This window comes from Bactrocera dorsalis, chromosome 1, assembly GCF_023373825.1.
Source record: "Bactrocera dorsalis isolate Fly_Bdor chromosome 1, ASM2337382v1, whole genome shotgun sequence".
Lineage (NCBI taxonomy): Eukaryota > Metazoa > Arthropoda > Insecta > Diptera > Tephritidae > Bactrocera > Bactrocera dorsalis.
Window position 1 is genome coordinate 112,110,622 of NC_064303.1, and position 26,792 is coordinate 112,137,413.

The following is a 26,792-nucleotide window of genomic DNA, read 5'->3' on the forward strand; positions in this document are numbered from 1 at the left end:
CAAACAAACAAAGAACGACGCTGAAAGAGAAATGAATAGCGAACACGACATAGGCGGTCAACGATATATGCCCGCAATCAGCCGATGACGGGCAACCGCCGAGCAACGCATTTACCGAACTCGCACTCCACTCGCCCTGCAACCGCTATGCAAACACTTTACTTAGCGTTGACGTTAACAAAGTTAAGGCGATAGCGGTGCATGTGTTGTTGTGGCCACTGACGACACGAAGGAGGCGCAAAGATAACGCGCGCGCACACAAGTATCGATGCTAAGAAGTGATGCGTAAAGCATCGGCGAGGGCGCGAATGGAAGAGGAAATGCCGCAACACAAACACATATACATGTATGTATATTTGCGAGCGCTTGTCGGCAGCCGCCGTTGCTGCGAGTGGGTGAGTGGCATCGTTATGTCGTTGTTGCCGCTGCTGCTTGTCCTTATGTTAATAATGTCATTGATAACATTAAGGCTAACGATGTCAATCAGTAAATTGGCCGTGCCACCAATACACCGTTATTGTAGCAGGAATAAACAAAATTAACAAACGGCACTGCAACGAGGAATGGAAATATTTTTGCAGAAAATTTTAAAGCACACGAAGTTCGAATTCTCTAGTGCTATAAATCACATTGTGTCATATCATATATATCATATTTGTTTATTTATTTATTAGTATAAATTTAAAAAAACAAGTTGAAGTTTGATAAGAAATACGAAAAGACTTTTTCGACTACCCAATATAAGCCCTTCCCTGTATTTATATGAATATGTGTATAAGCGACTTATGTGTGAGTGAATATGTGTATGTATATTTGCATATATACGTTTGTATTAATATACACTACAAATCCAATAAAGCGCAGTTAATAAAAATAATGCTTCCAGCAATGTATGAAATATTAATCTCGCTATTTGCGCTCGCCTATGCAAAAGCATGAGAATTTTTGTTCACCAAAAAACAAAGGGCGGTCCGAATAACCAATAAGTTCTTTTGGCTTGTTCTTTGAACTGTTCTTCCACTCTTTGTCTTCATTGAACACGTCACTCACACTAGACAAGCGCTGATTGAACTTTTGCAAATAAATATATACGCATTTATCACTCTCGCGTTGCTGACAAATACCGTTATTTGGCGTCGACTGCCATGTCAAGCATTGATCAATGTCCGGTGATAAGCTCCCAAGCATATTTTCCGTATTCGGAGCTTTTTCTGCCGCCGCCCTTGTGAAATAAATCAACTGCCATTAGCGGAGTCGTAAATTCTACCCAACAAAGGAAATGTTTAAGTGTAGGTTATTAGTTAAAAAGTGGTTGTTGCAACAACTACACACGCACTCAAAGTGGCTTATGTAATGTTTCGGGTAATTTTATGATTTTTGAAAAATTCTTTAAATATGAAAATTTTGTGAAACTGATTGCATCACGTTTTAGTGATAAAATATGTATGAACTTTCGATGGTGCCACGCCCCTTAGTTTGGTAATTGTGTTGAAATCATTCTTCATTTTGTTAATGTATTGATTAAAGGATTCCGCTGCGCCATCTGTGATCACTTTGTTAGTTTTTCAGCATATTGAAGCGCAGTGAGCTTTTTGTTTCATCATAAAGTTGAGCTTTGAGCTTTCAATATTTTTGCTAACTTTCTTAATTGGAATATTTCGATAAAGAAATTCAGGTTTTCAAAGCTCAGAAAACTCGAATTTTTATGAACAGAAAAGATGAGAGCTTTTTCTATATCGTCCAGTAGGAGGTGATGATACTTATCATGTACTTCATCAAGGCTTTTGCTGTCTTCGCATGCCTTAATACTATTTTTATGGTATAAAACAATCGTTGATCTTGTTTAAAGTCATCCAAGGCTTAAACAACTTTTTATTATGCCATCATACAAATTCCTGAAACTCTTCTCTCCTCAGAGTGTCATTAAAACTGTAATTATCCATTATAACAGCTGAAGTAAAATTAAAAAAATGTTTCAAGAATAACAGAAAATATTTACTCTTCATCAAAGTTACTTTTAGTAGCACCGCAGATATTTGCTAAGCTAACTTGGCTGAAAAGAAAAATTTCAATGATAATTTAAAGATTATCTAGACATATTTTCTTAGCAGAGACAAAAACCCGACAATAATTAATTTATCAAAAACAATATCCTGAACAATAAGGACCAAAACAGAGTAAATTTTGAACCAAATTCGCCGTCTCGTTAAATATCACTTTAACTGGATTGCAACTATTCCAAACTACCCTTCATTTGCATACCGCTTAATTATGTTGGACGAGAAAGTTGATTTGTTGTTAAACTAGCAAAAAGCGCAGATGTTGCCAGCCTGTTGACATTATAAAATTTACATAAATTCTTTTCAACTGCTGCGGCAATCATGGCAAAAACAACAACACTAATAGACAACACGAGGTGTCGCCGACAGTTTAGCTTTTAATGGGTGGCAGCACACGCGTTTACGTAGCAGAAAAATGTCCCATGTTAGACCCGCCTCTTAATCATGTTACCACGCTAGATAATTAAAAGTTGCCGATGGCACACGGGTTGACTTTTTTTGTGGTCAAAATCGTGGCGGACTTTACCTGGTAGCTTTTAATAGCTTAATTAGTTGTTGGTTAAGCTTTTTTACAGACAAATGCGTTGCGGATAAAAAAATTTTAGGCTCCGCTTTGTATGGAAGTCTGAGCCACAATAAATGTACCCAAATTAAGCTCTGATAGCAATTTTCTGTTAATTTTTGCTTTTTTTATGATCCAAAAAGTATACTAAACATTTGATTTGCCTACAATTAGGCGCTTTGCAAATTTTAATAAAAGCTTTAGTGATTACACACGCCCTATAAATATATGGTTTAACCATTGTTCGAAAATATAATGGTTGAAAGCTTTTTGAAATTTTTCAAATGCGGCTTTCATCCTCTACTCTTCTGTTATTGGACCTTGAACAGGGTATCTGAGGTTTTTAACACTCAGGAGGAAACTTCGGAGACTCTATTAATTATATTATTATATTAATGGTCAGCCTGACAAAGTGAGTTGATTTAGCCATGACCGTCTGCCTATCCGTCCGCGCTGTACACGCGAACTAGTCCTTCAATTTTTGTGATATCGATCTGGGATTTTGCACATGTTCTTTCTATCCAAGAAGCAGTTCACTTGTCGGAACCGCTGAAATCGGACCACTAGATCATTTAGCTATCATACAAGCAGAACGGTTGGAACCAATTGCCTGCATGGAGAACCTTCTCATTTGGCCTATTACGGGCAACAAGGCAATCTCCAAAGAATTTTTTTAGATCGGATCAAACAAACTGATCGATGGAAATCAAGTTTTAACTAAATCTGTCGTATTTGTGAAGGGTTTTAAAGCTTCGGCGGGCCAAAGTTAAGATTTTTTTCAAGCTATTTGTTCCATCCTAAAGTTTGTGAACCTTAACAAGGATCATCTGCTATCTGTACAAAGCACGCCTTTCTTCCTGCTAAATGTCGAAATGACAATACTTAGCCGAATAAAATCCGTGTCAATTCCGATATCGTAGAGCCGACAGTCGTAGAATTACATGTCTTTCTCCTCCTCCTAAGAGTTTTACCGAGCTTCTGATCTGAATACTGATGTATCTTTAAATCTTAAAGCGCCTAGTTAAAAGTTTTTCATGCCTCAAACTTACGCAGTATTGCCGTGGCCTAACACTCACAACCACCATTAAAGAAAGCTGAGCATACTAACATATATTTCCAAAGAAGCTCAAATAGCTTTAATTTTATGAAATTTCGCCCTAAATTTACCTTATTACGTAAGCTAATTTTATATTAGCAAAGTTTTTATAAACTTTTGCATTTATTTTCTGATTTCGCATAAAGCGCAGGAGGAAAACTTTGTTTACGCGCCGCCTTTGAATGCGCATTTACCGACACCTTTCTTCGGCAAAAATTTTCATAATCCCTTTCTCATAACTTTTCCTTCGTAAGCCTTTGGCGCGGTGCTTGTTTTCTTGCGCCGCGCAAAGCCTTCGCACCACCCGCCGCTGCCACGGCGTTCATGATGTAAAACAACAACACGGGTATTCGCATTTATTTGTCGTGGTCTGTTTCGTTCGTGCTGTTCGCTTAATTTTGGAACGCGCTCGTTTAAGTCGAAAAGTTTTGCTAACGCGCCATAATTTAATTACAAACAATTGGCAAGGAAAACGATGGCAACCAACTATTTATGTACAGCCAAGCAATGGCGAAAAGAACAAGCAAACAAGCAGCCATGCCGCAGCCAATAACAAATGCTCATAAATTAGGCGACGCAAAAAGGTGTTTGAGTGTATGGCTTGCGGCGAAAGTGTGCGAAGGTGCTGCGCTGCCGGTGTGGTGGGGGTGTCTCTGCAATTCTTTAGTTTCGGTTTTGAGCAGTTGGCAGTGAAATGTCAAAAGGGGCATGTGACCGGAAATTAAGGCCATTCATTTCGCTTTTTAAACTTCACACCGAACTGAGCCTGCGAAATGCGACTGAACGCCTCAACGCGCCCCGAAACTGCGACATATCGAAATATAAACTTTTAGCGAAACAAGCATGCCACATGCCACGCCGAATGTGCTCGTATTTCATTTCGTTTGGCTATGCGAACAAAATTGGCTGCGAAAATAGCGGCGCGTTAGCGTAATTGCATTTGCTAAATATGCCGCGCACGCGTTCGACAACAACACAACAACAAGGCCAACGAGCAGTCAATTCAAACAAAATGTTAACTCAATAAATGACAGCTTCCCCCCACCCCCAGCCTCTAGTATATCGTTGGTTTCGCGCCCTCTGACCGGCATAAAGTTTACACAAAATATTTCCACTCGCCGCCGCCGCTGTCGCCCCGAATTGGCACGGCCAGTGTTGTTGGCCACAGCTGTCGCAAGATAATGTAATATTCTTGTAAATTTTGCCAAATTTATTTTCGTTCGACCATTTCGTGGCACATGAAATTGACAAATGTCGCTAATGAAAACTTTTGATGAAATGTTTGTAAATTTCCCAGCCAGTCGAAATTACATGAGTTATTGTGTTTGTTCGTATGTATGTAGGCTGCCATTACATGGGCCCTCATTTGGCTCGCGTTCACCCCAAATAGTACACAATACTTAATTAACTGTAATTTGTTGTGAAAATGGATTTATTTGCTGCAATGTTATTTGCTTTTGTATGCGTTCGAACAGCATCGCTTAGGGGAAGCATACTTTTGGGAGCGCATAAATTGAATTTTAGAAATGGAAAATTGAGAGATATATTATATGTTGTAGTATTTTAATGAATATTTTTCGTACAAGTACTTACTTAATATGACACAGTGTATAATTTTCATCAATCGTTCTGTCTGGGAAAAGTTTAGTGAAGATCCTAACTTAACAAACATCTAAGTTTTTGTCATGCTTTCTATGGTTTGACAGCCTAGATCCGATATTATAGTGGTATCGGAGAAATAATACACACTCTGATTGCTTAATATCCTAGTTCTTGAGCAATATTAGATCTAAGTAAGTATTTCGGATTGCTCACGGCTGTGAAGGTTCATTCATTCGTTTAAGAGTAGACTTTTAAACACACGTACACAGAAGGCAGTTTCAGACTAAATGACTACAATTAAGTTTTTCGAAAATTTGAAGAGGGAATTCGGCGAAATGCAAAGCATGCGATACCCCAACCTTTGAGAAATAGGACAGCTGGGGTGGAAAGGAATCCCATTTTATACCAAATTGACTGAGTTGCTGGATGATGTTGAAATTGGTTACCATCCGCGAGCACAATGAGCCTAATAATAGTTGAAGTGAGGCCGCCTACGGTCCAGCGCTCATGCGCCTCCCTTTTTAAACAACCAGTTGAAATATATCCATAGGTTGTCTTAGTAAAAATTGTCCATTAGTTGATTTGGTTGCAGAAAAATTCAAAATTGATAAAAAAAAAACTCGCATTTCAAAAGCAGCAGCTTCCAATTTGAGAAATATTTTCAAACTTTATATTGTTTGACGGGGGTCACACTAGCAACATTCTGCGTTTTTAGGTTATAATAATAGTTTTCATCACTGTTAAATATCATTATGTAAGCAGTGCCATATGAACCTTGTATATTTCTATGTTTACGCTATATAATGCACAAATATTTAAGTTTAAATGGGTTTATTTGCAATTAATTTGCAGGAGTTGTGCAATTTTAATTCGAGTGAATACGGCTTTTATGCACACAACTGGTTAATGTGAGCCTACAAACCTACATCTAAAATAAACAGAACTGCATTTAAGCGCTTGCAAGTATTTAAATAAATGCTAACAATGCCAACAATAAATAAATGTGACTCACATGTCATTAAATCGGAAATGCATTCAGCCAAAAAAGCATTTAAAGAGCAGACGTCAGCAGGTTAACCACAGCAAGCACTGACTGTTGATACCGGTAGTGGAACTAGTCATGAAAAATCAATTAGAAAGGAGGCATCAGAACTAGAATAAAATAAGGATATTTGTGGTCTAAAATAATAAAATTGTATTTATCAATTGAATGTAGTAACTTTTGCTGCAAACTAGTTTTTGCGTCCTCTATTTCGAACTAGAAGCAGTCCACTATACTTCCGTCACAAATCTGACAGCTGACTTTTCTTAAGCGTACCACAAGTATAAACACTATCCACTTTACCGAAGAGCGAACTAGTTCCATAGCGAACTTATACTAGTTATCATCTTATTCAGCACCAGCTAATTTGACTGCAGGGTTGTAATGCAATTACCTAGCTATAAGTAGGCCAACACTCGCTGGCTTGCTGGCATGTCATTAAAATTAAGTAGAAAATGTATCTTTTTGGCTGATGAAAGGGTAAATGTCAGCATATTCAAATTGTATTTAAATATAAACTGACACATTTTCAAAAACGAGTATATATGCCATTGCACAAAACCGAAACTGCAGCGTGTGTGCTTTCGAATATTTAACGAACAACTGCAACGAAATGCCACTGCAGGCGAATAAGCGACAATTTAGTGAAAAATTTAATATTCATACTCAGTGCAATAAATACATATGACCCAAATTGTTATAGATAAAAGTAGTAAAAGTCAATATATGGGGAATATGATGAATATATGGCAAGCTTAATTGTCCTGCAAACTGTGAGTTTTAAATTCGCTCAAATGCCTTAGTGAAAGTGGACAATATCATGTCCTACGAAAGAAATTCATTTTCAGTATAACTTCTAATATATTAACTTCAAGCATTCTTTAGTCTAGCTTTCTCTCCAGCTTTCACTCGAACTGCTAATTGTGAGCTTTTTATTTAAATCTGTTTGGCAAGCTTTTAGAATATCATTATTTTACAGAATTGTTTTGAATTTTGAAAATTTGTTACCAGAGCTTTCATTGAGCTTCCACTAATGACATTTTCAATTAAATCTTTTTACCGAGCTTTTAAAATATCAGCTTCTTTAGAGAAATATTTTAACCAGAGCTGTGTTTTTTACGAAATTGTATTAAAATTTTAAAAATCTTTTACCAGAGCTTTTACTAAACTTCCACTCATGAGATTCTCAAGTAAATCTATGTGCTGAGCTTTTAAAATATCAACTTTCTTAGAGAAATATTTTAACAAAGCTTCGGGTTTTTTACGAAATTATTTTGAAGTTAAAAACTCTTTTACTCCAGCTTCCACTGAGCTTTAACTCATGAGATTTTCAAGTAAATCTATGAGCCGAGCTTTTAAAATATCAACTTTCTTAGAGAAATATTTTAACCCGAGCTGTGTTTTTTTACTAGAGCTTTTACTAAGCTTTCACTCATGAAATTTACACTTAAATCTTTTTGCAGAGCTTTTAAAATATCAGCTTTCTTAGAGAAATATTTTAACTAAAGTTTAGATTTTTTTAATAGAGCTTTCACAGAGCTTTCACTAATGAGATTTTGTATTAACACTTTTTTTTATATAAACTTTCTTCGTAGAAACACTTTAACTAAAGTTTCGTATTTTCTAGCAGAGCTGTTTTTAAATTTAAATGCCACGTAAAAAGTAAATAAGCTTTCTTTCTTTTGTATTTCTGCCTCTTGTACTACTTTCCTTTGTTTCAGTGTCTCTCTCTTCCCAACAAAATCTCTGTTATTTTCCATTCACTCAACTATCTACGGCTTATCTGCTAAATCAAAGGAAGTAAACGTGGCCATTTGTGTTCTTGTATTCTTTGTTTTCTCTTTTCCATCTGTCAAGAATTGGGTTATCACGTTTCAGTGAGCTTTTCACTGCATCAATTGCTCATCGAAGCTTTTCTCTCGAAATGGGTTTATAGCGCATTACACAGTGCCACTTGTATATTTCGGTTTTTAGCCGCAAGCGACCACTTCAAAACAACCACTCCATAATTTATCATCCTCCACTCTACCCACTTTCTACTTGCTTAAGCATTTACGGTACAACTACAAGCCTATTTGCTCTTGTTTCTCTACCTTTTTCGTTTACAACTTGCCGTCCTTATTAGCCCCAGCCCCAGCCATTGTTGCCACTTAGAATGTTGCTGTGAGTTGAAAGCAAAGGCCGCAAATTTTTAATGGCAAAATTGGTTGTTAAAGGAGAGCTTTCTAAATGCATACTTATTGAATTTGGAAACACGATTTTTAACCTATGCGCATACGGTTAGTGCCTAAGCGAGGTAAGTTGTATTGAAAAGTGGGCCACACCAAGTCCTTCAAGTTGCAGGCAACCATACTGTTGTATCCGTTCCACACGCTTTCAGCTAAGTAATCGGTTGCTATTGATTTACTGGAAATTGCTTTCAAAATTAACAAGCAAATAGCTGTCAATCAGTGTTGTAAACACTAACTGACTACTTTTCTATCAGCGGCGTATACGTAAGTATATGTTTAAGCACCTGTCAATCTTCGATTTATAAATAAAGGAAGGTCCTTATTTTCCAAGTGGCGCAGAAAACTACTCCGGAAAGCTGTAGTTAGCAACTAGAGTTAGAAAATCGAATTATAAAGTTTATTAATTCTTAAACGAATTCCAATTGAGTTGTTGTCCACACTGTAAGTTACGCTGGTTGTTGTCTAGGTTGTAAATATGGTTGTGTGCATTGATAAATTTCTAATAAAAATAATTATTTATAATGGAATCTTCAGCTATGAACATCTTAAAGCATTATTGCCTACGACTCTAAAGCTAAAGTAGTTCATGGCTTTTGAGAATTAGTAATAGACTGGGTTTATTTCTTGCAACTTCTAAGCGAACGAATTGTTGGTAGTACTTGGCTTGCTCTGCATCTCAATATCAGTTCTAAGCCGCACAGTTTTCTACACTGCAGGGGGGAGGGCTTTCATTGCAATCGCAAATACCATCAAAGCTTTCACCCTACAAAAGTAAAGCGCAGGACGTAGAAAAGAGCGTCAGTTACGATAGTCTTTAAAATGTCAATCATTGGAATTGCATTGCTTGAGCTTTTGTTTGTATAATCAAGAACAAGAAGTACTGACTGACGTTGGTATTAAGTAAAATTGCAGCGAACAGATGAACATATATTGCACTTAACGAAGTTGCCGATATAAAACCGTTTGGAATTCGTTAAAATGGCTATCGATAAATAATGCATGGCTGTGGGAACTACCAGACAGACATTTTTCGGTAAGAACTTAACCAGAGCGTCGCTAATACCACATTCAGAGAGTGGCTACAAAGTATTGTTGACATACCGACCAGCTCGCCAAGTTTCAGAGCTGTAATATTATTTATTTATTTTTTTTTTTTTAAATGGAAACATCAAACTAAACAATAATTTGCAAGCCTAAAAGTATGCTTTTATTGGCATTCAGTTTTGCCTTTGAATAAAATATTCTAGGGCGCTTTGAAGCAGCCAAAAGGCATCATCACTTCATTGATAGTATTTTTTCTACTCGTCTGCTGCTACACAACAGAACTATTTAGAAATCGATAAACAGTTACTGCTCATACTCGCACAAAAAGTGTTTATAAGCGTTTGAATTGTCCATTAGCTTGAATGTTCACTTAATTGCCACACATACATGCATAAAAGCCGCTAAAGGCTAGCAGCAAATAACAGCCAACACTTTGTCAATATTTGAAGTAATAAAAATTTATTTGTATATTATGGCGCAAAGAGAATTTCATGAGAGTAAAAATTGATGTTTTTCATAGCTCAGCACTGAAAAAATTATAAGAAAAAAATTAAAAAAAGAAAAAAAATGAAAAATTTTGCAAATGAACAGAGGCTAACTATACTATAGCACATAGTGATGTAATCTCGTATTCACTTTGCCGGCACTTCATGTAATTGAAGCAATGTGGCTACACTTTTCCTAACGGCCACTCGCTGCTCCAGCTATCCTGTGGAGTGACTGATAAACACTAATGAAATAAAAGTGTCAATGCGCACGAATGGAGCCACCATCGAGCGAACTAACAAATGGACGACTCAACGAGCATTGCATGATGCGCGAAAATTGTGCCAATACACTTAACCAACTCCAACACAATGGCCATTGACATGCTGGCACAACAACCGAACATGTAAGACTCAAGAGCAATAAACTGCAAATCGAAAGCCCGTTGCAAGGAAATGAAATAGCAAACGAATGTCTATGTGGGGTGAGGTGGGGAGCGCGAGTGTGTGTATTGACACGAGTGTACAATAAAAACGAATGTTCGGGCTTGTGTGTGCACGTATGTAGGGCGCCGTTGGATCAGGCTTATAAGCATGTCGATACAATTATGTATCGATATTGCTTGGGGAACCTTGTAGGATTCCATGGAATTGGTTGTGGAAGGGATGTGAAAGTGAGAATATGAAATATGGTTGTGTTAAGCAGAATTTATAATTCTCGGTGCGGTAATAAGATATGAGGTCGCCTGTTGTTGTTGTGTATGTGCTTAATACCAATGCTTGCAATTTTTAATGAGTGACAGTGAGTACTAGACATACTGATTACACTAGACACAATAATTGAGGTTAAGCAGAGAAAAAGTTGCAAGAGAGGTTTAGGAAGAAAATATTAAAGTAGTGACAGTTAAAGGAGGAAGTAAAATATAATTTATTTTTCAAAAACTTTGTCATCCCCCTCAAATTAATCACCTTTGTCCACAATACACTTGTGCCCACGTTTTTTTATTTTTCAGTCATCACAATAGTTGTTGAAGTCGTTTTCCGGAAGAGCCTTCAATACGCATATCGATTCATGTTTAATGTCTTCAATTGACTCAAAACAGTGTCCCCGGAGCGACCAAAAGTCACACGGTGCGATATTGCTGGAAAATTGGCAACAGTGTATTGTCGTGGTGCAAATACGAAGAGCTGTTGGCTCATAATTCCGGCATCTTTTAACGAATAACATCGTCCAAACGACGAATAACACTCAAATACTATCCCTTGTTGACAGTTTGGCTGGTCGGAAGGAGTTCGGAGTATACGACAACTCGATTATCTAAGAAAACTGTCAACATAGCTTTGCATTTTGACCTGCTTTGACGTGTTTCTTCGGTTCAGCTCACCTTTGCCACCATATTCGGTCGACTGATCGCCTGTTTCAGCATAAATCCAAGACTCAGTAGTGATAATACAAGTATATCGACTCAGTTCGACATGCTGCCCATTTAATCGATTTTTTCTTCTGGGTGTAATTTATAAACCATCTGGCGAACTAAATATACTATGTTTAGGGTATACAAAGAAATTGAATTCCATGTCAATAGCGAAAAAGTCTGGCTTTTAGCGTATAAAAAAGTGAATATGTTTAATGTTCTTAACCCGAGCGACATGTGACAGAATTTACTAATTTCTCCAAATCAGAGGGTTTTTATTATTTCTTGTTCTATTTTTATTTACTTGCAATTTGTCAAATATTAATTCAAAATTATCATTTAAACCTTAGAAAATTTCCTAAGAATTTTCACACACTTATAATATATGTTTCTAATATTAAACAGATGCCCTTTAGACGAACAAACCTACACTCAGCACCGCCTTGCATGCCGCAGAACTCTCGCGAACTGTGTTCTTTGCTCTTTTCCCCCAAATGTATGTAACCTAAGCGCCACTTGGTTCCTGCGACCTGCAAAGCCGCACAAGTGTCAATAGCATGTCGCATTGCATTAGCTTCCGACGACAGAACAGTCTCACACACACACACACACACAGACACTGACAAGTGGAGTGTTTGCATGTGCAGCAACGTAAAATATCGCATTGCATTGAAGTGGATCGAAATGACATCAAATCGCAAAGCAACGGCGGCGACAATGTCAGCGTTGACAACAACAATGACATAACATCAATGACAACGACCAAAGGCTGCACTGACAGCGCCAACGGTCACACCACAAACACACACACACACTGCATTCGAGGAAGTCAATCGTCATTTCCCAGCGCTGGGATGTCATATTTTAGTATGCGGCTTGTGTTGGTTGTGGGATTGTAATAACAATGGCAGGATCTTAGCTCGTTTCGCCGAGCGATTGACATTCGAGCAGCGAAGTGCATACTTTAATTCCAGTTACTGCTCTGGCCAACTACAGCGCAAGCACGTATGCATGTGTGTATGTATGTGTGTGAGTGTCTTGTCGTTCTGTGCGCGCACTTCGGACATGCCACCTGCACTTGAGCGAGCAGCGGAGTGCCACCATCCAATCAACGCCAGCGACGACATTGTCAACGACGTCGTGAATGTCGATATTGAAGTCGTTGCTGTTGTCGTTCGTTGTCGTCGTCAGCGTCATCGTTGAACACTTGATACTTCCGCACGGAAGTGCTGCACGTCTTCCCCGTGCTCTCGAGCTCTCGAGCTTATGAGTGTAGTTGTGTTCTTCATTTCAATTCTCCCTCTTGTGCTTAGATTGTTGTGTTTATGAATTCCTTTTTCTATGTCATGGCGCACACACACTCTTGTACGACGCCTGCAACTCATTCGACTCATGGCACTCACGTAGATTTATATTTTTATTTTCGCCCTTCACACTTTTCATTATTTGTTTGGTATTCTTGGCTTGTTTTGCTCCAGTCTTTGCCCTCTCTATTCCTTGCAGTGCCAGAATGACTCTTCACTTGGTGTTAATGATTGCTTTGGATGTCCACCGGAATGGCAATTCGGATCGTTATGCTTGCTTAACATGCACTCCACTTCATGCTGTAATGATTAAGCATTCGCTGTAATTCTCAAATGGTTCAAGCACACGAGTTCATATATGTGTCCGGTACAATATCACTGTTCCAGAGTAAAATGTTTTCTTTTAAAGTGAAACTTTTTTTCTGGAGACCCAAAATATATTTTTAGATTTCTTCCAGAATTTTATATTGTGTTTAGTCCATCTTGCCATAAAAAAGAGTATAACTTTTGAGAACGAGTTATATTGGTGAGGTTTACCGGCTCTATCAATGTTTCTTGGCTGAAAAAGATAACTCCGGAGACCGAAAGGTGCTGGAAAATACTTTTGTATCTAACTTTAACGATATTTTGCCGAATACGAATATCTGGTAGCAGCTGACGTTGGATTTTGACGACTTCGAGATGTAGTATGGCGAGCTCCAAAAAAGCATTGACTTGTATCCTTACTTCGATAATAACCAAGACTATTTTTTGAAACCAAGCCATAAAATTAGCTGGCTCTACTTCGCACAGTATTGCTTTGACAAGCAATGCCTTACATAAAATCCCTTCTCACTTAAATATAAACTTTAATATTGCTATAATATATGGTAACCCCAGTATGCGTTACTGCTACAATTTCACTTTATCATATTTCTTTAACACAACTGACCACAACAGAAGTCAAATAATAACTTAAGCTTCTATTATACACAAAATTTTATTTTCTATTTTGCTGTCACTTATGTCTATTGCTAGTCTGTCAGTCCGTTTTGCCACAACACAGGCCTTTGATAACCACCATGTTTTTGTTATGCTCGCTGATACGCCTTGGCTTCACACCCTTTCCACAGTTTTCATTAGTCGCTAGGTGCTCGGTTTTTGTCCGCAGGCTTTTCGGTGCGCATTCAGTTGCTCAATCAAAATTTCCACCAACACTTCCTCTCCCCCAAATGTTAGTAGCTGCGTTAGACAAGCTTTCACTCGCTGCCCGATGCGTGGGTATGTGTTCTTTTGGCCTGCGGGAAATTTAAATATCATGCTGATTTTGGCATTTTACTATGAAAATGATTCATGAATAATATTTTGCGCTATAAAACTGTCAGCTTTTCCATAGTGCAGTTCAATTTTATTGTAGTATTTTGGAATTTAACAGTTCCTTTTTATTAGACCACAAAGCTTAGCCAGCATGTTTGTGATAAGTTGTGAGCAAAAAATGCTTGAATGGTTCGAAGATTGTATGGCTGGCAAAAGCATTAATACATGAGAGTATGTGTAATGAAATTGAAAAGCAAAATTTGTGTGAATGATATTTCAAAAAGGGCTACCAAATGCTTGATTTTGCGTAATCAAACACTGACGCATCGCAGACGTTGATTGAGGACCGCAAATAACCACAAAGTCTTTGTGATAACATTTTGATATGTCAAAAGGTGGCAAACGGCTGGAAGAGGTCAACAAGCTCTTTAAATGCTTACAGCATGCAAATGCCAGTTTTTTGAGCTTGAAACGCAGCTATACAGAATTAGAAGGGTGAATCTAATTCTTACATATACATATATGAAATCGCTTAAGAAGAAATACTCCTTTCTTTTACGTCAATTCGAAACACCAAGAAAGGCTTCTCCTTGATCCTCTCTATCCCTCAGTTTTTACTTGGTCTTTGTCCTCTCCTCACGACTCCGTGTGCTACCATACTGCTGCTTGTATAATTTTAGCTCTGTATACTCTCCGAAAATTTTCTAATATGTGTAGAGTTGAGATTTAATCTGAGCTAACTAAGCTAGACGAAGAGCTAAGCTGGATCTATGTGGTCATAAAGCTTGCTCGGTCTTCAACTCAATCCATGTCGTATTCATGTTGGAACGCACATGTGAGGCTTTTAAGCTGAACTTTTGTTTATCGAGAAAGAATTGTACGGACCGTGATGTTTCAATTTGGTGACCTGATACAAATATATTTCTATTTGGAAACAGGGGCAATTTCATAACGTCACCTAAAATAATAACGTAACATCATTTTCCATAAGTTTGCATGCGCAGAAAAAAATATAATGAAACCACTCATATTGAAACAAAATTTGAGTTTTGGTTATGAAATGGTTATTTACTGGTTATATGATGGTTATATATTGGTTACCTATTGGTTACGTATTGGTTATCTATTGGTTATTTCTAACAGCGGAAGCTGAAAATTTTACGCTACATCAATGTAATATGATGTTGTGATTCGCAAGCAGTAAAAAACTCAATTTTTTTGATGATACGTTGTTTTGCATATTAGGAGACGATAAGTAGACAATACAATTTTTTTCAAGTTCAACGAATTTTCTTCAGTCTTAAAGTCGGACAATTGGCTCTCACCGCTTGAAATAACGGTTCGAAATGAGATAAGAATTTTATGGAAGATTTGTTGTTCATAAAGTTACAAAGTTCTAAGCGATATCGATACTTTTTTAAACCCTACGATCCGTTCAATATAATTGTAACCAAACGACCATCAATCACCAAATTCTCATATGAATATTTTTCCTCTTTCCTTTACAGAAGATGCAGTACACATTACAGCGATACTCGGCGAAGGTGTCATCTTCAATTGTCACGTCGAATTTCCCAATGATCATCCGGTGCCGTATGTCCTACAGTGGGACAAGAAGGTGAGCGAAACGGTACGATATCACAAAAAATATTTCTTCTCTAAACTCTCTTTATTAAAGCGTCCAAAACGTTTTGTTTGTTTACTTTTTTCGATACAAAACCAAAACAACAACGTTTAACAAACATTTTTTGAATGAAAAAAATAACATTTTTACAAAAAAAAATATATAAACGAAACACTGAGCGTTAAGTAAAATCAAACAAGCACACGTTCATACCAACAAGATACAAAGTAACGACAAACTAGCAGACACAGCGTGTAAAAGACATAAGTAACTACTTGAAAATAAAAAATATTAGCAAAAACAAAAAACAAAAACAAAGAAGAACGTACAAACAATTTACTTACAAAAGAGAAGAAGAAGAGCAAGTCAAAAGGGGCGTGTTGAGCAAAAATCAGAAGAAAATTCAAAAAATAGAAAAAAGTGCTGCTGTGTGTGTGTGTTTGAAGGCGGTATAGTTGTTGTGTGCCGCTATGCCTATATTTTGCGTATATTTCTATGCACTAATATGCAGAGTGCGCGCCGCTGTAATGCCGCCTTCACACACACACACAGAAACAGCAGAAAAAGCGAAATTTTGCTCATTAGCTCCGCTCAACTGTGAGTATTTAGTATTGGCCATGAACGTAAGCGTTTCCATTGCGTGCAACAACAACAGTAACATTTAACATATAGCATATATGAGTAAAATAAACAACTGTAAACTGTAAAGTAATGATTTTGTCTATTATTTCAACATAATTACATAAGAATCTCAAATTTCGCCACGTTCAATGATTTTAGTTGAAATGTGTTTTTGTTTTGCTGGAATTTGCATTTTCATATATTCGGTGTTAAAAGTTTGTGGAGAAATTTTTCAAAATGTTGCATACGAAATTATTGGCTGCCTTAGTTTGAAGTGTAAATTTGTATGTTTAAATGGAATTATTTTGATTAGTGCTGTTTATTTGAGAGCGAAATGCATTTCTTAATTTGTTATGGAAAATTGTGAAACCAAAATTTATTTCCATTATGCGCTTTTTAAACCCTTTTGTTTATATATAACTATATATACATACATACATTTTATACCAGCCTTAATATAAATAAATGCGTTTCTTTCAATACTGGCCCAGGCTAGAATGCAAACTTTATGCATTAGCATATTTGAGCTTCGTTTTAATGCTTTTAGCTCTCGTAATTACCAACACACATACATATATACTTATACAAACAAATGAAAACAGAGCAAACTAACATGCCGTTATGCAACCAAATATGCAAAATGAGTTGAAGAGACTTAAAAATATTTTAGTTTATGAGAAAATCGTTAAATTAATGAATTTTTTGCCAAAAAAAATTTAAAAAATAGAAATAATAAAAAAAAATCTTATATTGAAAAGTAATTTAAAAAATATTACTTTTCGTAATAAAAAACATGGAAAAAACTTAATTTTTTTAATTAGAATTAGTCAAAAATTATTTTTGTCGAAAACGTTTCTAATAAAAAGCATATGAAAAATAAATTTTTCACAAAAAAAAATTGAAAAATTTTAAATTTTTTGTTAAAAATATAAGAAAAACTTCTAAAAAAAAGTAATTAAAAAATAATTTTTTCGTAATAAAAATACATGGAAAAAACTTAAATTTTTTTAAATAAATTTTTAGCATAAAAAAAACAAGTATGGAAAATATTTGATTTTTTTCTACTAAAATATATTTTTTTGTATTAAAAAGCAATGGAAAAAAATGGAAATTTTTTATCGGAAATGATAAGAATGAAAAGTTATTAACAAAATTTTTTTTGGCTTAAAAAAAGTTGAAAAGTATCAAAATTTTTATTAAAATTATTGAAAAAATATTTTTCGGAAATATCTTCCAATTTCTTTTCTTTGTAATAATTCAACGAAAAACTATGTTTTGCAAGAAAAAATTTTAGTTTTGTTTATTAAAAAATCAAAAAAAAGAAAATGGAAAAAATTAAATTTTTTCAAAAAAAATTTTGGAAAATTTTATTATTGCGAAGATAACTAATGAAGAGTACTTGAAAAATAAATTTTTCGAACAAAAAAAGTAAGAAAAAAATTTTGATTTTTTTTAATATTAAAACATATTTTTTGGAAAATGCGGAAAAAGCCTCTAATAAAAACTAATTAAAAAATTTTTGGAAAAAATTCAAGTTTAATATCGGACATGTCTAGGAATGAAAAATTATTAAAAAATTAATTTTTTGCAAAAAAATATCGAAAAAACTTAAATTTTTCATTAAAATTATTAAAAAAATATTTTTTGGAAATATATTCTAATGACCAAAAATTTAATAAATACGTATTTTTCGGAAGAAAAAATATTGAAAAAAATAATAAATTTTCACAAGAAAAAATATTGAAAAAATTTCGAAATTAAAGTTTTCACTAGAAAAAATATAAAAAACATGTGAAATTTAATATTAAATCATTTTTGCGGAAATTTCTTGTAACGAAAAGTAATGGAAAAAGTATATTTTTAGCAATGAAAAAATACAAACAACAAATGAAAAAAATATTTTCGCTCTTATAACTTCTTACAAACAGCTTCAACTCATTTTAGCTTAAACAATTAACCTGCATACATACTTACGAATATATGCTCCAAACAACACACGAACTCAATACAATAAGCGCTTTTTCAAGTAACTATATTTGCGTTGTACTTTATACTGCTAAAACACACCGTTAAAACTATAAAACAAAACAAATTGAACGAATCAAATACAAAATTTTCAAATTTCAAAACGATTTTTAAAAATTCAAAAACGTCGGAAACAAAAATTTTGCGTATTTATAACAAAATTTTTAATTGAAAATGAAATCGTTTATTCGCTGAAGAGAATCTTATGAAAATTTCAAATAAGAGAGAGAGAGAGTCAGAGAAGAAAACACCCCGCATCCAGCACCACTTCAACCAAGCGCCCACGTCACTGCAATTGCCAACAGTTCACTAGCAATTCACCTAGCAATCCATCAAGCAGTTCACCAACCAATTTGCAAACGCTTCCATGCCATACTAACAAAATTCACCAAAAACACCGCTCTACCATCCCTTCTACCATCCACTAGCTTTCGATTTTCCTGCGCGCAACTTTCACACACACGAAAAATAGAAAAAATACCACACGCTCACCAAGTTGCGTGCAAACGTTGCAACTTGCCACTATTCCAACAACTGAAAACTAGGTTTTCAAGCGAAAATTTTCAAATACAAAAAATAATTACTAACAATTGCAGCTCACTAAGTACGAGTATTACTTGCAAGTTTGCCATGCCATTCACTAGCAATTAGTAAAAGAAATACTAGAATGCAACATCTTGCTGCTTTTTCTGACCACACGAGTATAGACTTGAAAATTAGTAATTAAATTGCAAAGTACTTCACCGCCTTTGCTACAAAGTAACTTTCTAGTTATTGCGCTTAAAGAGGCTCTCATGAATGCCAAGCGCACTTGTGTGGCAGAAATATATACTCACGAAAACCACAAGTGCGCATTGCAGCTCTCATTTCGAAACCCTTCAATACATTTCAAAATATATTTCAGTTATATGCAAAATGCACTCTACTCTTCCAATGCACTCGCCACAACTCACAGCCTGCCTTACTGCTCCCTCACCTCACCTTAGACTCGCTCACCTTAGAACCAAACAAACGTCTAGTCTCCCTCACTCACCTGTTCAAGAAACCGTAGAAGTCTCGAAGTTCGAATTTCAATTAACTTAATTGCACAGTTAAAAAAATATATGCGAATTCGAGTGAAATACTCGAACGAAATATTACACACATGAATTTACTGTTACTTTTCACATTTATTTTTTAATTGCTCCATGTTGCATGTCTCTTATTTCTTAGTTGTACGTATACTACTTAGCTTGTAGAGTGGTTTCATGCATGTTAGTATAAGTTTTTGTTGTTGTAATTTAAATCTATTTATGTAGAGTGTTAGAGTTGCGAAAATGGCATTTAAAGAAATTAAGTAAAATTTGAAGGATTTTAGTGAATTTTTGGAATCAGTAGGTTATTTGAAAGTGTTTAAAAGGTATTTTCCTACGCAATACTCTTATTGGAGAAAAACTAAAAAAAGAAATTCTATACAGACTTAACCTCAAAATTGCTTTTAAAATAGCAAAGCTGTAAAGTGAAGACATGTACTTGACATATTTGCTTTTTATTCGTGAAAAGATTATCGAGAATAGATAAACCTCCAAATTGTCTAGATCTTCTATATCCGTTGAGTTACACATCTGAATCGACTCCTCAAATCCTCATGTTTTTAAAACTGATAAAGGATATACCTTAAATCTGAAGGAAAACGATTTCACTATTAATCATGATAGTAGCACCAGAATAGCCTTAAGATGGGTCAATCACTTTATTGAGGCCAAAGTTTAGACACCGAAATTAATATTGGAGAGAATTCTCGCTTTTGGCAAAACTTGTAATGGACAGATAATTGACCCTGTAATCGAATATAATATACTATAAAACTTTCAAAAATTTCAACTAAATTGAACAAAATTATAAATTTTCTCCACCAAAGTGCCACTGTATAGCGTTCGGAAGTGTGTCGTTTTGCGCACATATAGTTCGTAGCTGCTTCGGCAACAATTCGTTAAACTAGTATGGCCGAAAAAAATCTCGTTTTATTGGAAGCTCTTATTTTGAGAACAACGGATTATGGCAGAGTTCACAGTTGGAATCTTGGCATTTAATAACAATTTGATCCAAACTGGAAGCAATAGACCTCTTTTATTTTGAAAGCCTTTAAGGAATATCCTCGAGTTGCCTGATATGTAAGTAGCCATTGACAGAGAGAGAAAGAGAAAGAGAGAAAAAGAGAGAGAGAGCTCCAGTTCAGCTGCAGAACATTCTCAATAAACAAAAAATCGATTTTTATGCAAAATTCATAAATCATTACGATATTAATCCGCTAAAATTACATTCAAATCCCATAAAGTTTTCCACTTGCTCGAATTTGTAGGTTAATTAGATTTTGAAATTCAAACAGCATATAAAAAAGCAGTAGAAAAACCCTTAATGCGTTCAATAAACTACCAAAAAAGCAGAAATATAATAATAAAATATTTATCACAAATAAATAAAACATTAATCCTGCGAGGCAATAAATTTTTCGCCAAAGCAATTACAATAAATTGCACAAAGACATAAATAAATAACATAAAAAAGGGCTTAAATGTGCTTAAAAGCAAATGCCACATGCTGACCAATTTATATTGAAAAACTGCGTACGCGTCAAACGCAAATAACACCGAAAAACCGCAGCAACATAATGCCGATGTTTCGTTAATATAAAAATTACCAAATTGCCGAGGAAAAACGCTTGCCACACGCTGGGCATTAAAGCGAGCAGATTGCAACAGAATAAACAAAATTAAAACGCCAAATCAAAAATGCGGCGGCGGTAAATATGCATGAGCCGCGCTAATTATGCCAATTATGACAGATTTCAACTGGGTTAATGCGCATGATTGGTCCAAAACATTATAATTCAGAGCTCTAAATGCGTGTATTTAAAAGATGAAGCTTTAAATTGAGTTTATGGTTTAAAATTAGTGAGTTTTGGAGCAATGTGGATGGATTGGTTATTAGTTAACCGAAAACAAAATGTGAAATTAATTTTCTGTATACAAAATGATGCGTTGGGCACCGCAGGAGCGAGATGGAACCGAAAGCTTTGAACAAATTATAAAAATATTTTTTTGGATCACTTGAAATGTAGTACAAGTCGAGGCTCTTCACTCCACTGTGTTATATAAGACTTGTTGCTCACCCCAAAATCCCCAAAAGGGTTAAAGCGAACTTCAAGCGACTGAAAAATATTTCGAAAATTGCAGAGAATTTGTGACGATAATTTACCCAGAGGTTGCTATTGCTTCCAAGATGATACTGTGTTTAGAAAAAAATATTAATAATGGTCAAAACTGCGATCGACGTCAAGTTAGGATATGAGGTAGTACCGGAATTAACTGAAAGGTGTCTTCAAGATTAATACAAAAAAAGTTTTCGGGAAGAAATATAAAAATTTCTACTTGCCTTCCAGGAGAAATGTTAACTTTATCTTCAAAAAATGTCACATAAACCAAACATGGCTTCATATTCGCTGGCAGCCAGCCAGAACCTATGAAAGCAATGATATTTTCTGAATAGCTCTCCGTACTCACAAGCACATATAACAATAGCGCTGCCTTACGCTCGTGTATAAACAGCCGAACCGCAAAATCGCATTTATAGCGCAAAAAACTATTTAAATTATCGTAATCGCTTGGACAGCAGCTATGGCAAGCATAATAATCATGGCGCTTGCAAGTTTTACACATGTTATCTCTACTTCACACAACCCCAAACACACAGACACACACGCACACTGGCGGTGAGAAAAATAATATTGCGAATGTAAGCGCATAAAAAGCCGAAAATACCACAGACCGCACGCCGTGCAGTGTTTGAGAGCAAGCAGGCGAGCAAAAGTTATGCGACCAGCGCCACAATAAACGGTCAGAGCGAGCCAAACACAGCACGTATACGACATGGTGCACCGCGGCGTGCGCGCCACACCATGCAATTGACACAGTTGCTGGCCAGCGCATGTGAGCGCAATTATTTGACCAAAATTAAAGGCTTTAAGCGGACTTATCCTTGTAGTTATTTATGGTGAGTAACGGCGACAATGAGCGCTCTCTGCTGCCACAATAGTTCCCACTTCCACCCGGAATGCTACGCTTAAAGCAAAATGTATGAAATACTGATAACAGTTGCGTCAAAGCGAAAATTAAATTCTAAACAAGGAAGAAATAGAAACGTAAGCAGGTTCAACTCTCCCAAAATTTCTAAAGTAAACTGCTGCACTGTCAAACTGCCAGTCGCTTGCGCCATCACACACCTCACCTCACCTACTTAAGTTGATTGTCAAAATTATTCACAAGCATGCAATCAGTTTTAATCTGGCAGCAAGTTACCGCTAGCCACATATGACACGTGAAAGTATACAGAAGCAGACAGAACGTAATAAACGCAAAATATGCTGGAGTTACTTTGACGCTACTTTGCGTTTGCTGCAGGTCGTTCTCTCGCTCTCTGTCTGCATGTGTCTCGCTACTTTCTGACACATTTATCAGCGCCAAAGTTTGGCCGTCACTGCTGTCAAGCTAATGTACAAATTAAGTGTCAAGAATGAGCAAAAAATCGTCGCTTGCCAGCAGTCAGCGTGGGTGTCGGGCAAAGTGGAGGTAAAGTGGAGGTGTGCGCGCAAGAGAACTCGAAGTTTTAAGTAGCAGCTTAAACGAAAATTTTAATGGGATTGCATGAAAGCGCTTAAGTAACTTCGGTCTGTGGAAAAAAAGTAATTTTCAAATTAAATTAAACTTATAAATATGCTACAAAAACAATGTCGAGAGGCATAAGAATGAGTATAGAAAAGTTTTAGTTAATAGAAAAGGCAGCTTTAGCTTTCAGTCACATATACTAAGATGTTTCCAGCATAGCCGCAAATACAACTAAAACGAACGTGCTTTAAAGGTATTAATATAGAATTGACTAATTAACTTTTTGTGTGAGATCACAAATTGACTACCCGCTTACCGCCTTGTCTCTTTGAGAGTTTCGTTTAAGATCTAAGTTTGGATTTTCGTTGTCGTTTGAACGTCATCGTAAAATGTATACTAATTGATTGTGATAGAATTTTTTTATTCAAAATGTGATTTCTAAGTCAAAATAAAAGTGCAAATAAGTCCGACAGCAATGCTTTAGTGCACAGAAATAAAGAAAATAGATGGGTTGATCGTTAAGGTTATCTTATGAAATAACTTCTCTAAGCCAATCTAACAAACAGTCAGTGATTAAAATGTTGAAAAAGAAACTGTAAAACAATATTGAGATTACAGCTAGTACTAGCTGCATAACTTCTACTCCAACAGGAGTAAAAATTCTGAGGGAACGCTTAGCTAGCACCAGAAATCAGCATGGATGTTATATACCAAGTTTTGGCCTCTCTATATAAAAGGAGTGAAGGAATGACCAAATGAAAAACTACATAAGTTCACTTCGTGTTTCTGGTGGACGCTGACTTCTGAAACAAACATCTGATTGTCGCATTATAGCAAACGCTGTCAAATTAAAGGTACAGACACAAGGAAGATTATGCAACGATCAGACAAATATTTGAAGAAGGGAACCTCTTAAGAAATTTTTAATACTTTTTAAAGTTGGACGGTGACTTATACTAAGGTCTCACCGATAAGTTTATGAAAGGCAATTTGTACTTCAATAGTATTAAAGGAAGTAATATTCTCATTTAGATAATTATTAAAACAATATCTTCTGTTTCGAAATTTATTTGCGTAAGCATATGTTGGAGATTTTCTGACAGGTATTATGTGTATAAGGGGCATACCTAGTGTGAAAGCCTAAAAACCCTTGATTTTTGAAAATTAAAACAGGAACTTCTCTCTCAATTGCTTCGAAATTTCCAGGTAATATTTTAAATATTATATATTCCAAGAATACACAGGGACATTTTCGAAAAAAAAAAATATTTTTGAGTTATACAATATCCCTGACGGCCTCCACTGCTGCAAGATTCCTTTCATCTCTTTGGATGAAGCTTAAAAATAAGCAATTCTCGTTCAACTAGAAGATATTTTCCATAAAATGACTTCCTACAAAAAGAATAAAAAATTGACAAAAAGCGATTTTTGAAAAAAAGTTGAATTTTACTCCAAATTTTGGTCGTTTTGGGCCTGTCAAAGTTCGAATTTGGATCATATCAAAAAACCGATTCAGTCACTGTAAAATAATATATCTTTATGTATAAAAATTACGTATCACTATGTTTGTCCGCGATTGGCTCCTAAACTACTGAACCGATTTTAGTAAAATTTAGCACACTGTGTTCAGTTCGAACCAACTTAGGAGATAGAATAGTACAGGGTAGGCCATTTAAAGTTGACCCATTTGTTTCTAAAAAAAAAGAACAAAAGAAAACAATGTTTTTTGTTCATTTCAAAAATAATTTATTTTGGTCCAAGGGGATTTGTTTCAGCTAATATTTAAAAATTAGATCGCGTAAATGGGCACCTTTAGCTTTGACAGCTAAATGCACTCTTTTTTCGACATTTTCCATGACTTTGGCCAATGTTTCGGATGATATGGCGGCTGTTTCACGTCGAATGTTGGCTTTCAGTTGAGCTAAGGTCTTTGGCTTATTAGCGTATACCTTGGATTTCAAATAACCCCACAAATAAAAGTCTGGTGGCGTCAAATCTGGTGATCTCGGTGGCCAGTCAACATCAACATTTTTCGATATCAATCGCCCGGGGAAAAATGGTCGCAATAAATTGATTGTTGGTCGAGCTGTATGGCATGTAGCCCCGTCCTGTTGAAACCAGAAGTTATCCATGTCATTTTCGCGAATAATGGGTATCACAAAATCCGTTATCATGGCTCGATAACGCTCACCATTGACCTCACCTCACCTCTCCTCAATACTGGCTCGTACAGCTTCGATATTTTCATCAGAACGTCTTGTGCGTTGTCTGGATGCATGACTGGCATTACTGAGATTACCGGTGTTCACAAATTTTGCGTATAAAGACTTAATTGTGTTCTTAACTGGAGCACTTTTCACTTTATTTTTTTTTTGCGAAACGCACGTTGAGTTAACACAATTGAAAAGTTATTTTGAATATAAAGCTGAACAATTTCAGCGCGTTCTTTTGGAGTGTACTGTTCCATGGTATAAATTGTCTTCGAATGACGCTTCTAACGCGGTATGACATTAGCCGATTTGTCAGCGCTGTTAAAAGTTACAGCGTTGCCAGATGGGTCAACTTTAAATGGCCTACCCTGTAGAACTGACTGTAAATCAAAAACTATTTGGAATATCGATTGGATACTTTAAAACTATCGAAATATGAAATATTAATTTTTCCCAAATTTCCATGTAAGTGCATCCAAAAGTTCCACAAAATTTCAACAAATACATAAATTGCTTTTTAAAGTGATTGTAGCTGTGATTTTACCACTTGACGCAAGCAGACATTGCCATGCTTGTTGTCAAAAAACTTAGAGCTTTTTTGATGGCTTAATCGAATTAATAAACAATATGAGTGACCACACGTTGGTCAACTTGATGGAAGGCGCCGCCACAAAAGCGAAGAAAAACTATTTATTTTTATTAAAATATGTGAGTGCGCGAAGCAAGGCCATGAATCATGCCAGACACACATTTACTTTTGTATTGGGAGTGTAATGAGTGACCATTTTGGCATTTGTGACAAATTAATATGTATGCGTGCGTTCCGTTGAGCGCTTGCACTGCATGCTTAAACATCACACATTAGCGCATATTTAAACGCACGCACACAAATACATGAAAACACGATTCAATGTATGCGTTTATATGGCGATGCATTTTTGTGTGTACTCAATCGAGTTTATTGCGACTTTTCAGGCAATTATTGCAGTTTTATCATTAAATTTTATGTGCGCATGCATAAGTTAGCATACAGAAATATACAAATATGCATGTGCACACATACAAATAAGCGCGTGTGTGTGAAAAGCGTTCAGAAAAACAAAATCTGCGGTGAATTATAATTTTTGGTGCGCAATGTATTGGCTGCAGCATTATGGCGTGCATAGTTAATAATTTGCATGCTCTGGCGCCTCCAAGTAGGCAACAAAAACCTTGCATAAACTTGCGCTTGCACGAAATAAATGTTATTTATTGTATGTGCCTGCTAAAGCAAATTAAAAATGTAGCAAAAATAATGGAATTTTTAATTTAATTTTTTTTTTTGATTTTTTGTTGGTATGTGGCAAGATACCTGGACTATGAGTGGATTTTGTGCGCATATTTTTGCATTACTTAAATACGCAACTACTTATGTGGTTTGCATGCCTATATTTGTACAGAAATAATAATAATATTGCAAGAATTTATTTTACAAAATTTTTTTTAACTGAAGTTAGTTTTTTCCAATCGAATTGTGCTTGAATACTTTCATT

At 35.7% G+C, this 26,792-nt stretch overlaps 1 protein-coding gene across 5 annotated transcripts in view; it reads left to right on the plus strand.

Moving 5' to 3' along the window:
• The window catches only part of LOC105230762 (protein turtle), a 130,974-nt gene that overhangs the window by 48,407 nt on the left and 55,775 nt on the right, over positions 1-26,792 (plus strand). For all 5 annotated transcript variants that reach the window (XM_029552251.2, XM_029552249.2, XM_049446697.1 and 2 more), the window contains exon 4: positions 15,646-15,767. In XM_029552251.2, coding sequence (XP_029408111.2) covers positions 15,646-15,767 — 122 coding nt within the window. The remainder of the gene's footprint in view (positions 1-15,645; positions 15,768-26,792) is intronic.